At 35.5% G+C, this 13,595-nt stretch overlaps 1 protein-coding gene across 7 annotated transcripts in view; it reads right to left on the bottom strand.

Annotated features, from left to right (window-relative positions):
* Positions 1-13,595, bottom strand: part of PTBP2 (polypyrimidine tract binding protein 2) — a 67,049-nt gene that overhangs the window by 21,572 nt on the left and 31,882 nt on the right. For all 7 annotated transcript variants that reach the window (XM_060202124.1, XM_060202122.1, XM_060202123.1 and 4 more), the window contains exons 4-5: positions 4,279-4,451; positions 2,947-3,090 (exon numbers count right to left, since the gene is read on the bottom strand). In XM_060202124.1, the coding sequence (XP_060058107.1) occupies positions 2,947-3,090; positions 4,279-4,451 (317 nt within the window). The remainder of the gene's footprint in view (positions 1-2,946; positions 3,091-4,278; positions 4,452-13,595) is intronic.

Below are 13,595 nucleotides of genomic sequence, written 5' to 3'. Positions count from 1 at the left end.
CATAAATTTTCTTTTTATTATTTTTAATTTTTAACTGGGGGGATTAATAATCAACAGTAAATAAAGTTGTTGGTTAAGTATATAAAATTTCTATTTTCTGCAAAACAGTCTCACCCCCACCTAGGTCCTCCTACGTCATCTTGCACCAGGACCTGAAAATCCTCCCCCCACCCCAACTCCTTTACTTTGGTGCAATACACCAAACTCAGTTCTTATGTCTCAACTTCTGTCTGTGAGTGAAATCATCCCATTCATCCTTCTCTTTCTGGTTTATCTCACTTAACATGACTCCTTCAAGTTCCATGTCAAATGAGGTAAAGAACTTAAATTCATTATTTTAGGAACTGAGTAATATTCCTTTACATATATGTATCCCAACTTTTTCAGCTACTCGTCTATTATTGAACACCTTGGTAGCTTCCAGGTTTTGGCTAATACATATTGTGCTGCTGTGAACATTGGTATAGACAGATCATTTTGGATGAGTGTGTTTGGCTCCTTAGGATATATCCCCAAGACAAATTGCAGGGTCATAGGGTAGATCCATTTCTAGCATTCTAAGAGTTCTCCAGACTGTTCTCCACAGGGGTTGGGCAAATTTACATTCCCACCAGCAGTATAGGAGGGTTCCTTTGATCCCACAACCTCTCCAGCATTTGCTTAATAAAGTGATCCCGGAGGTGGCGCAGTGGCTAAGGCACTAGACTTTAGCATGAGGTCCCGAATTCAATCCCCAGCAGCACATGTACCAGAGTGATGTCTGGTTCTTTCTCTATCTTTCTCATTAATAAATAAATAAAATCTTTAAAAAAAAAAGCTCAATAAAATATTACCAATATTGAACATACATATGTAGTGACTAATTAAATTAATGACTACTAATAATTATCAATACTACAGAAACCACACTCATGTTTTATCCCAATTATATAGATAAAACTATATGTGTTCTGTATGGTCCAGGAGGTGGAGCAGTGGCTAAGGCACTAGACTGTCAAGCATGAGGTCCTGAGTTCGATCCCTGGCAGCACATGTACGAGAGTGATGGCTGGTTCTTTCTCTCCTCCTATCTTTCTCATGAAATAAACTCTTAAAAAAAAAAAAACTGTATGTGTTCTACAATGGCCTTGATTCTTTCATGAGCATTATTTTTATGATATACATTTATGTTTTACAGGTGCTGGCATACTATTCAGTCTTTTCACCAGATAGTATTTCAGTGAATATGAACTACAATAGTTACTCTGAGACAGAAGCACAGCTAAAATAGGATGGGAATAGCCAAAAGGAGAAAGACAAAAACTGGCCGTCTCAGAAAGGACTTTTATCCTGAGCTTGAAAAAGATCTACTGCGGTTAAGCGCAGGTGGCGCAAAGCACGAGGATCGGCAGAAGGATCCCGGTTCGAACCCCGGCTCCCCACCTGCAGGGGAGTCGCTTCACAGGCGGTGAAGCAGGTCTGCAGGTGTCTATCTTTCTCTCCTCTCTGTCTTTCCCTCCTCTCTCCATTTCTCTCTGTCCTATCCAACAACAACAACAACAATAACTACAACAATAAAACAACAAGGGCAACAAAAGGGAATAAATAAATAAAATAAATATAAAAAAAAGAAAAAGATCTACTGCAAGGAAATGACTTAGTCTGGTGTATTTTAGAAAGATAATACTTGGCTACACTAGGAAGAACTCAAAAGAGGAAGTAAAGTAGACTAGTAGGAGTTATAGTAGAGTAATACAAGGTAAATCAACATGTTATTGAAGCAACAAGATGAAGTAATTATATATGAAGAATGAGCCACAGGCTGAGAAGACAACATAATGGTTGTCAAGCAAATAACTGTCATGCCTGAGCCTCTCAGGTCACAAGCTCAATCTCCAGCTCCACCATAATCCAGAACTTAGCAGTGCTCTGATGTATCTGCTTTTCTCTCTCTCTGATATCTCCTCTTGTCTCTAGTATCTCTCATTAAAATATTTTTTAAAAGTCAAAGTGAACTAACAGAACTTGATGTTCAATATAGAATTATAGAAGAATTCACAATCAACACACACTCCCCATTTTTAAATGTGAAACCCTATTAAAATATCTACAATAAAATATAAAATGGGATACATGTAAACACTGAAGAATGGTCATTATTAACTGATAATAATTTTATGAAATTCTTAAAATACAGAAAATGAATCAAACTAAATTGACAAAAGATACTGTGAACACAAAGTGTTTTAAACGGAAAAAATGGTTAACAAAATTTGGTCAATGAACAGTTAAATTCTACTTTCTCTCTCCTCCACCATCATCTCTCATTTTTGTTATTAAAACACAAAATATAAACACAATCTTCATTAGGTGTCTTGGGCCAGAATAAAGACCTCTTTACTTTATGCAAGAAGAGAAATAAAACCCAGGGGCCTGCTGGTGGCTCATCTGGCATAGAGCAAGCACTCAGGTTCAAACACTTGGTCCTGCAGGCAGCATTCCCCACTGTCACTTTCTCACCCACATCTCTCTCACCTTCTATTAAAGGGATGGTGGGGGTGGGGGGAGAAAGAAAAAAAAAAAAGACTTGGCATATTACATCAAAACAAAGGACTCTGGGGAGGGGTGGAGGCTTTTAGGTCCTTTTTTTTCCATGATTACTGTAAACCACTCATCCCCCCAGTAAAAAGACTTGTGTGCAAAAAAGAAAAAAGGAAGAAAAGAAACCACCAGGGTTCATTGACTTGTATAGGCACCAAGCCCCAGAAATAACAGATGGCAAAAAGAAAAAAGGGCTACATATACTTTCTGTGAATTAACATAGTACCTGATATTTTGTATTATAATGCAAGAAAATGCCCATAAAAGCATCTTCTAACGAGTCAATCTTTTTTTTTTAATTGACTATTGTGTTTATATTCTTAATATGATCTAGGTCACTTCAGTTATGTACCTACACATACTTACTTGGTTTAATGTATTATCTGTTTTCAGTTCTTTGTGATTAGAGTACTGTATATAAATTGGTTGGTTACGAAGATGAGGTGTCACAGCAGAATAATAATTAACCATTGTAATAGCTGCTTCTTCTGTCGCTAGTTCCAAAAAAGCCTGAAAAATTAAATACCATAAATTTTAAAACCATGAATTAAATTCAAATAGATTTCAGTATCTATGTAATCCATTCATCTATCTAGGAAAGTATCAGACTTCAACTTTTCTAGTTACATTTAGATGATCTAATAAATAAAATTTAAAGGCCATTACTGAAATTTAGGTATACAATTAAAACTAATCTCAGAAGAGATTCTTGACTACATGGTGTGACTGCCCTCTACTTCTGACTTTAGACTTCCATAGACCACAAATGTTCTTCTGTAAAGAAATATCTAGAAATAATAAGTGTTAACTATTGTGACTGCCCTCTACTTCTGACTTTAGACTTCCATAGACCACAAATGTTCTTCTGTAAAGAAATATCTAGAAATAATAAGTGTTAACTATTTCTAGGCATCAGAATTTTTACCACTGCTAAACAAGAAAACATAAGATGTGTCAAAAGCCTTTTTGAAACAATGCTAATAGACAAAGAGAAAATTAAATGTCAGATTTTCGCTGATATTAATGCTAAATTATATCATACATTTTTCTATATGAGGTCACTGAAAATTTTAAAAACAAAATGTTGTATTTAATATACCCATGCTCTACTGTTAGATGTATAGTAGGCACATCTAACTTAATAAAGACTATTATGGACTAAAAATGTTTTCTAATGCTACAAGTAAATATTCCCTATGTTAAGTTTAAAAATAAGATGGGGCCAGGTGGTGGTGCACCTAGTTGAGTGCACATGCTACAGTGCGCAAGGACCCAGGTTCGAGCCTCTGGTCCCCCACAGGGCTGCAGGTATCTCTCTCCTCCTCTATCACCCCCTTCCCTCTCAATTTCTGACCGTCTCTATCCAACAAATAAAGATTTAAAAAATTAAAAAAAAAGATGTTACTAGTTGCCACACTTACTCTAATATTACAAAAAAAAAAACCTATAATAAAATATGACTTTAAATTACACTAAACAAGCAAAATTAGAAAATTATGGTGACCCATTCATCTTAATTGCTTAGTATGCATTTCTTCACATAGCTACCAAATAAATACATAAATCAAGAGTAAAATTTCTATTATATAACTTACTGTAACTATATATATATATCTCTATTTTTTTTTTCAAACAACAGCTAATGCACACCTAGTAAATAGTTTGGGCCATAATATTTTAAAAATTCTCAAAGCATACCTGATTTTTTCCTTTCAGCATAAGGATGTTGGTCACCTTACCAAAAGGTAAGCCTAAAGCAATAACTTCAGTTTCTGTCACTTCACCAGGCAATTTTCGAATATGAAGAACACGAGAAGGAGCACCATCCATTTTATCTTCTCCTTTGAATTTTTTATTATCATTACCATTGGCTGAAAGACATAAAAAAAACTTAGTATTATTTACTAGCATGCATGCATGTGCAAATATACACACACACTAGTTTTTAAGAGTACTTATAACCACAGTTGAGTGGAGCTGAACAATTTTCAAAAAATTTAAACCGGGGGTGGGGTAAGATAGCACATGGTTCTGCAAAGAGACACTAATGCCTGAGGTAACAAAGTCCCTGGTTCAATCCTCAGCACCATCGTAAGCCACAATGCTCTGGTAAAAATAAATGATGAATAAGTAAATAAAATGAATAAGTAAAGTTAATTTTAATAAAAGAGAGAGAAAAGAGAAGGAGGGGTGCCATAGCACCAAAATTTTCCCCAGGACTGTGGCATCTACCTTATGGTACGAGGACTCTAACCTAGGTCCAGGGAATGGCAAGGCAAGTGCTCAATGCAGTAAGCTACTGCTTTGGCCACAGCCTCCCAGTCTACTGACAAAATGAATCGAAATACTTCTGAGAACTCCTATTGCTTTAAGTAAATAAATCTGACATTTTTACAGGAAAGGAAAAACTTATAACCATCAATTATTATTAAATTAATTAAATTATCAAATTACTTAAGATTCATATTGGGTGAATATGTTGCTGAATGGTATATGTTAATAGTTAACAAGAAACACCAAATTAAAATGCAATTTTATTAAAGAAATTACGGTAACTAAAAACACAATTATCTTGAAACTTCATCAACTTACTACAGACTAATAAACTATAAGAAAATAGAAAAATTGAAGTAAAATTATAAAATTTTTAATTTTTAGAATAAACAGTTCAATATGGATATTTTAAAAATGAGATAAAAATGAAATGCTCTACACTATTTTGTAATTAAGTCAAATTATGGAATTGCTACATATTTTTACAGTATTTGGGAGCAACCCAGATGTCCAACAACAGATGAGTGGCTGAGTAAGTTGTGGTATATACACACAGTGGAATACTATTCAACCACTAAAAATAGTGATTTCATGGTCTTCACCCCATCTTGGATGGAGATTGCTGGAATCATGTTAAGATAGACAAGTCAGAAAGAGAAGGATGAATAAGAAGAATGAATATGGGATGATTTTACTCACAGAGACCCCAACCTTCCCTCCCTGGGCAGATAACTACCTCCCCAGGGCCCTATCCCACTAAGAAAAGAAAGGTAGAGACAGACTGGAGTTATGGATTGACCTGTCAATGCCCATGTAGAGCAGCAAAGCAATTACAGAAGCCAGACTTCCAACCTCCTGTACACCAGAAAGATCTTTGGTCCATACTCCAAAAGGATAAAGAATAGGGAACCTTTCAGTAAAGAGGATGGGATATGGCACTCTAGTGGTGGGAACTGTATTAATTGTACCGTTCTTATCCCACAATCTTCTCGATCATTATTAAATCACTAATAAAAAAAAGTTAAAAAGAAAAGACAAAGCAGAAGTTGGACTGGGTGGTAGTGGTGGTGGGGTTTGTTGAGAACCTGGAACATGATGGCAGAGGAGTACCTAGAGGGGGTTGAATTGTTATGTATAAAACTGAAACATGTTACACATGTATAAACTACTGTGTTTTACTGTTGACTGTAAGTCATTAATCCCCCCAATAAAGAACAAAAAAAGTATTTTGTAATCACTTCAAATTGTGGAACTGCTACATATTTTTACATATGACTACAAGATTAATGACTACAATAAAGCTTTAATTTGTTAATGTTACCATAAGTCTATCAGATATTTGCCAATTTCTATATATGATAAGCCATTCAACTTGATTACCTGTTACTGTTAAAATAAGCTGATATATTTTAATCAATAATTAGTGCATTTCTACCATAACTAAAAAACCTTTCTATAGGTGCCAATGCATTATGTTTCATATAAAAATGAAGAATCAGCAGTCCATATAAAGGTTTTAAAACTTCCAACAGCTCAAAATTATTTGAGATACTAATATGAATGAATCTTAACACATTTTAAGAGCGCCTATATATCTTAGTGTATATGGTTCATTATAAATATGTGTGTGCACGCACATGTGATTGCCAAGATACTCAGCATGAGCTGTGAATATTAAAAATATTCAACATTTATAAAACTATAAATTATCTTGGTTTCTAAGTATCTTCAGAAATTTTCCACATTGGAAAATTGTCTCTAAACAAATATAAAGTATCAAGTTTGCTCAGCAATGTTTTATTTTTCCTTTATTTTATTTATTTTTTATTTTTGAGAGTGATGCAGAGAAAGACACAGAAACACCAGAGCACTGTGCAGCACTGGTTTATGGTGGTGCTGGGGATTGAACTCTGGGACTCTGGAGCCTCGGGCATGAGAGTCTCTTTGCATAACTGTTATGCTATCTACCCCCACCCAGCAATGTTTTATTTTATTTTTCTATTTTAATTTATTTTATGGGACGTAATGCTTTACAATGTAGTCTTTAACACGTACACAATCTCTCATTTCCCCCCTGATTGGTGTCTGGAAGACACAACAGGACCCCAACTTCCCCAGGGTCCTTTGTTTTGGTGCAATATGCCACACCTAATCCAAGTTTCACCTTGTGTTTTCCCTTATTTATTTTTAAATTCTATTGTTCCTTATTAAGTTTTACCTAGAAGTGAGATGATTTGGTACTGGTTTTTCTTCCTGGCTTGTCTCACTCAACATGATGCCTTCAAGTTCTGAGTTATATTGCAAGAGATGGCCTCCTCATAAGAGCAGAACAGTACTCCATACCCCACCCCCAACACACACTCTCCCTCTCTGTACCACAACTTTCTTAACTATTCAACTGTTGGGCATCTGGGTTGCTTCCAAATTTGGGCTATTAAAAAATGTGCTACTATCAACATTGGTGTGCATAGGTCTTTTCAGATCGGTATTTTTGTTTTTCCGTGAGTATACATAGGAGAGGGACTGCTCATTCATAAGGCAGGTCCATTTCTACAGTTCTGATGAACCTCTATAGGGTTTGGACCAATTTACAGCCCCACTAGCAATGAAGGAGTGTCCCTTTCTTCCCACAACCTCTCCAACAGTTAGTGTTTCTGTCTTTTCTGATGTATGTCATTTTAACAGATGTAAAGTGGTATCTCACTGTTGTTCTCATTTGTATTTTCCTGATCATCTGTAACTTTGAACCTGTTGGCCTTTGGATCTTTCTTCAGAGAAGACTCTATCCATATCTTTCTCCCATTTTTCAATGGGGTTTTCTTTTTATTATTTTGATTGTTGAGTTATTTATGTATTCAGTCCTGCCTGATGTTGGACACATATTACTTATTTATTTGGGTTAGGGAGAAAAAATAGAGACAACACACCACTTTGATGCACGAGGCACTAGAAGTCATTGGTTTAATCCCCAGTACCACCAAATGCTAGAACCAAGTAATGTGCTGATGTCAGGAGAATAAAAAATGTTTTAAATTTATTTAGAGAGAAAATACTGAAACCAGAGCGCCACTTCACTCTAGCATGTGGTGCTGGGAATTAAATCCTGGACCTAACACATAAGTGTAGCACTCCACCTGCTACATAACTTCCCTGACAAGTGGAGTAAGATTACTAGCGCTCTCCTACAGTGTAGTGGAGAAGCACAGGTAACCAGTACATAAGCCAGACAATTTCTCATAGCGGTTAAATACTGTGAAAAAGTGTAACAGACGTGGCCAGGTGATAGCACAACCAGTAAAGCACATAAGTTCCCATATTTGAAGACCTCATTGGAGTCTCCATTCCCATGTGCAAGGAGAAAGCTTCATAAATGGTGGAGTAGACTATAGGTGTCTCTTTTTCCTTTCCTGCCCTTATTTGTTTCTGTGATATATATATTTAATTTTAGAAAGGAAAACAAAATAATATTTAAGAAACTACTGTGATTTGGAAGAGAATGGCAAGAGTAGTGATTTTATCGGATCAGGGAAGGTATACCTACTCTAGAAAAGATGTGAACTAATTTGATAATTTACTTGTCAAGTTACACTTAAATCTTTTTTTAAAAATTTTTTTATTTTCTAGTTTGATTTCATACAAGTGCTTTTTTTTTTTTTTCCTTGTTGCTGTTGTTGTAGCTGGACATTTCCACATTTCCTCAAGGTAAGTTATCAGTACGTTTCACCCTCAGCCAAATCATCATCTTATTCCATTACAAGAACTTAAGTCTTCCAACCTGACTGTTTCTCCCTTCCACTTTTTATGTTCCCTAATCTGCCGCAATAGACTATAGTTCATTGAGAAGTCACCCCATATTGTCATCTGCTTTATTTTTATGTGTTTTTTTAAGACTTTATTAATTCACTAATGAGAAAGATAGGAAGAGCAAGAGAACGAACCAGACATCTTTCTGTAGTTTTCATTTTTCTGCAGTGATAACTAATGAACAAGAATTTTTTTTTTCCAAAAGTTCTAGCTAAATTTTTTTTAGCTAGAATGTACTATACTATACAAAACCAATCTGAGGGAATTTTCTTTTTAGTATATTGGCTAGGCATGTATACATTAAAAAAAAAAAAAACTTGAATGAAATATGAGTTAAAAAGCAAAGAACAGTGATCTGGATGGTGCCACAGTAAATAAAGCACTGGACTCTCAAGCAGGAGGTCCCGAGTTTAGTCCCCTGCAGCACATGTACCAGGGAAGATATCCTAATCTCACAGTAGTTTGGTGTGTGAGCCAAACTTCATATCTGATGCCCCAGGAGTATCAGTTTCAATCCCTGGGATCATAAAAAAACAAACAAACAAACAAAAAAAACCAGATCTGAGCAGTGAGTGTTCTTGTCTTTCATTAAAATAAACTATGTAAGAAATCAAAGCAATATGCAGAAAATGTTTTCATCTGAATACCTATCATTTAAACTACATTTTCTACTTCAATTCTAAAGCAAACACCTTCACCTCTATTGAGACAACTAGTATTCAGACTGACCTTAGTTCTGTATAGTTTTGTTTTTTTTTTTAACATGTAGCTTTCACTTAAACATTGTCTTACCAAGATCCAACTAAATCTATTAAATCGGTCAAGACACTAAGTCTTCTCTTAGCAAATTAATCTTAGAGTAATTGTTAAAATTCATTTCTCCTTTCTAGCCTGTCTAGTGATAAACATTCTACTTACTCATTCAATCCCTAAATGGTTAAGTTTACCAAGCTGCGTTTTGTCCCCATATTTTCTTTCTTTTTAGGTCAAAAATGCATGTCCACAATGATTACAACAACCTACATATCATATGACTGAGGTGTACAAAATCTCTAACATCCAGATTTATGTAATTCCACTCTGATATTTCCACAATGACAAAACAGCCAAACAATCCATTTCTCAGTAGGTAACCCACAGTTTAAGAAACACGATATATACAATATTCACCAGAGAATATGAGTATTCATCATCTTCAAATTCTATTATGCTTCTTGTAACCCTTCTCCTCTTGCTATTCTTCATCCTCAACCTACTAACAACGCCCAACTTGTTTCAGTTAGTATGTACATGACTTTATAGAGATATACATTGTTTTATGGTACTTTTTTCCATTTAACTTGGCACATACTGGGTTTTTTTTTCCCCCAAAAGTGGCTCTGGCAACTCTGTCTACAAGTCTACTAGAAACATTTTTTTCGAACTGCATTGTACCTTCCTGTCTCTATACCATGTTTTGGTAATTATTGCAATATTTAAAAATTATGAAATGTTTGTCATGATGATCAAGATCTTTAATGTCGCTATGATATCTTATGGAGATGACACAAACAATGTATAAGACAGTGAATTTAATCAATTAAATGTTGCTTTAAGTCAGACAGTTCAGAATTCCTTTTCCCTAAGTCACAATATTTAAATGAGGACAGATAATAATCCCACAATGGCTTCTAAGAGTTCAAAGTGAATGGAAGAGCTATCTATGTCTTATGTTAAATAAAAAGTTTGAAACAAACTTAGTGGCCTGAATTCACCTATTAAAAGGCACAGAGTAGGAAGATGGACTAGAAAACACAAATCATATGTTGTCTGTAGGAATCCACCTAACTCAACAAGACAAACACAGGCTCAAAGCTAAAGGGTAGAAAAACACCATATAAGCCAACAGACCACAAAAAAAAGGGCAGGAACAGTTATTCTCAATCTGACATGATAGACCTTTATAAAATAAATAAAATTTAAAAAGATAGATGCCACAGGTGCCACCATGCAAGCTGCTTGACACAGTACCAGCTTCGCAGGAGGTTCAGCACGGCTGAACTCTCTAGGCCAAACTGAAACCATCTTGCCTTTTGCCATGTATAGGGCTTGGGATTAAGCTCTGAGTGGTCTTAATAATATTTCCTATGGCCAAGCTCAGAGCCTGACCAATAACAAAAGTAATGACAGAACCTGTACTGTACTCTGTAAGACTGATCATAATGAACAAGCAATATCAGTTATATAGAATTTTTCAGGAGGCTCCAATAGGAAAAACTGTTTTCCCTTTTATCTACACCATTTCCTTTAGTATTCCCCCTAAAATACAGGGAAAGATTGGTGGTTCCCACAGTGGAGGGGCCACCTTACATAGCACAATTAATTAACGGAAAGTTATGGTACCTGCCTAGATACAATGGGCCTTTTAATCTACCACCCACCACTATTCTCCCACTTCCTTATGCAGGAATACTACAAGAACCTAGGTCACAAAGTGAGCATACACAGAAGATGGATTCCAGCTAAAGAACTAAACTTAATGGAGAGACTGGCCAGGTCAGCACCACCTTGGTGCCTTCTCAGTAAAAGAACAAAACAGAACTACTTGATCAAACAATGGAACAGATTTTATGTGCTGTTCTTACTTGGTGATTTTTGTATTAATAAAGCCTTGATGATTTTTGTTTTAATGATCTAAGCCTTATGAGACTATAAGCCTTATGAGACTATAAAAATAAAGCTCTGCTGAAGTATGACAGAGAAGTCTACTTGAGCTTGATTCAGCATCAATTCGTCTCTCATTCTTCGCCGACGTCCCTCCTCCTCCAAGATACCCTTATTACCTGCTGGGGCTGGCCCTCGGCAGATAGGGATGGACATTACTTACTGCTCAGAGGATCAGTCAATCAAAAGTACTTAATGATTATTAACATCTATACACCCAAGGAGAGGCCATCTAAATATATCAAACATCTACTAAAAGAGCCACAGCAATATATTAACAGTAACACAGTAACAGTAGGGATTTCAACACCCCTTGGATGTTAGACCAGAAACTATGAAATACTTAGATAAAAAGTATTGGCAGAACTCTTCCATCTACATTTTAAAGGCAACTTCAATTAAATGAATCCAAATATATATATATATATTTGAACAATAAACACAAAGCAGAACTTGGACGGGGTCTTGTGTACTGCACCAAAGTAAAGGTATCTGGGGTAGGGGAGGAGCATTCAGGTCCTAGAACATGATGGCAGAGGAGGATCTAGAGAGGCACTGAACTGTTATATGGAAAACTGAGAAATGTGAACAGGGGTAAATGGCCTAATGGTTATGCAAAGAGACTCTTGTTCTTGAAACTCCTAAATCTCAGGTTCATGGTGAATTCACCTTCTGTACCCCATCTTAGATGGTGCTCGAAGATATCATGTGAAGTGAGATAAGTCAGAAACGAAAGGATGGATATGGGACAATCTCACTCATAGACAGAAGTTGAAAAACAAGATCAGAAGGGAAAAGTCTAAACAGAACTTGGACTAGTGTTGATGTACTGCACCAAAGCAAAAGTCTCTGGGAGGAGGGAGGAGGGTTCGGGTCCTGAAACATGATGGCAGAGGAGGAGGACCTAGTGGGGGTTGTATTGTTATGTGGAAATGTTATGTATGTACAAACTACTGTACTTTACTGTTGACTGTAAACCATTAATTTTCCAACAAAGAAATTTTTTTTTTAAAAAAGCCGTGTGTAAACCAAGTTGTGAATACAAATGAAAAGTTGAAGAAAATTTTTAAATGTTACTCTAAAAAACATAAAGTAAAAAGTTTTATTGCTTGTATGGAGAAATTTTTAGTAGTTTGAAGATCTGAAGATCAAATTTACCATATCATCCCAAAACAACAACGAATCTACAGCCTGATTCTTTCCCAATTCTACTAATCGTAACAGATGAATCATAGAGGAGAATGACACCTACCAATAAGATGGATTCTGCAACAGCTTTTCCAAACAAGTTGTCAGCCTCCAACAGCCATCTCTATTTGCTTTTAACTATCAATACACTTCTTTGTATTTTTAGATACTGCTTCAACAGGCCAACTTTACAAAGTCTACTGTCTCTAATCATTTAATGTAATTTAGAATGCTACAAGAGAAAATTTCCATTTTTAGTAACTATGTCATATAAACCTCTATAAAATGAAAAAACATAGACTAAAATGTGTATGTTCAAAATAGTTTTTCAATGGTATTTAAAGGACTGATAAACATTTTTCAATGTATACACTTAGTTAAGTTGGCATGCAATCTTCTTCTGGTGATCTTAAAGACTCTTCCTAAGGAGTCAGAACAAAAGAAACCACAGAAATCCAAAGTATCATGCAAGGTTTCTTTGAACTATACGCCACCCAAACTAGAGAACCTGGAAGAGATGGAAAAGTTCAAGAACCCAAAAGTCAAGGCCCAGATGGTTTTACAGATGTATTCTACAAAAAAAAAAAAAAATTTTTTTTTAAATGTATTATTGGATAGAGACAGAGAGGTAGATAGAGAGAGAAAGTGAGACAGACACCTGTAGCTCTACTTCATTACTCAAAGCTTTCCACCTGAATGTGGGGAAAACCAGCATTTTTGCATACTGTAGTATGTCCATCTAACTAAGTGCACTGCCTGGCCCCTTCTACAAAACCTTTAATGAAGAGTTAGTACCCATAGTTTTTATGGCTTCCAAAATATTAAAGACACTAGAATACTCCTTAACACATGCTATGAAGCCAACACCATCCTAGTAGTCTCAGTAGACAGAGATATAGCAACCAAAACAAAACAAAACGAAACAAAAACCAAACTAAAAGGAAGAAAGGAAAGAACTAGAGATCAGTATCTCTGATGAACATATATGCTAAATTCTTGAACAAAATTCTAGCCAACTGAATATAGCTGTATATTAAGTAGATTGT

Source organism: Erinaceus europaeus, chromosome 11 (genome assembly GCF_950295315.1).
Source record: "Erinaceus europaeus chromosome 11, mEriEur2.1, whole genome shotgun sequence".
Taxonomy (NCBI): domain Eukaryota; kingdom Metazoa; phylum Chordata; class Mammalia; order Eulipotyphla; family Erinaceidae; genus Erinaceus; species Erinaceus europaeus.
The sequence above is the reverse complement of the archived record's forward strand: the minus strand, read 5'-3'. Positions and strand labels throughout refer to the sequence as shown.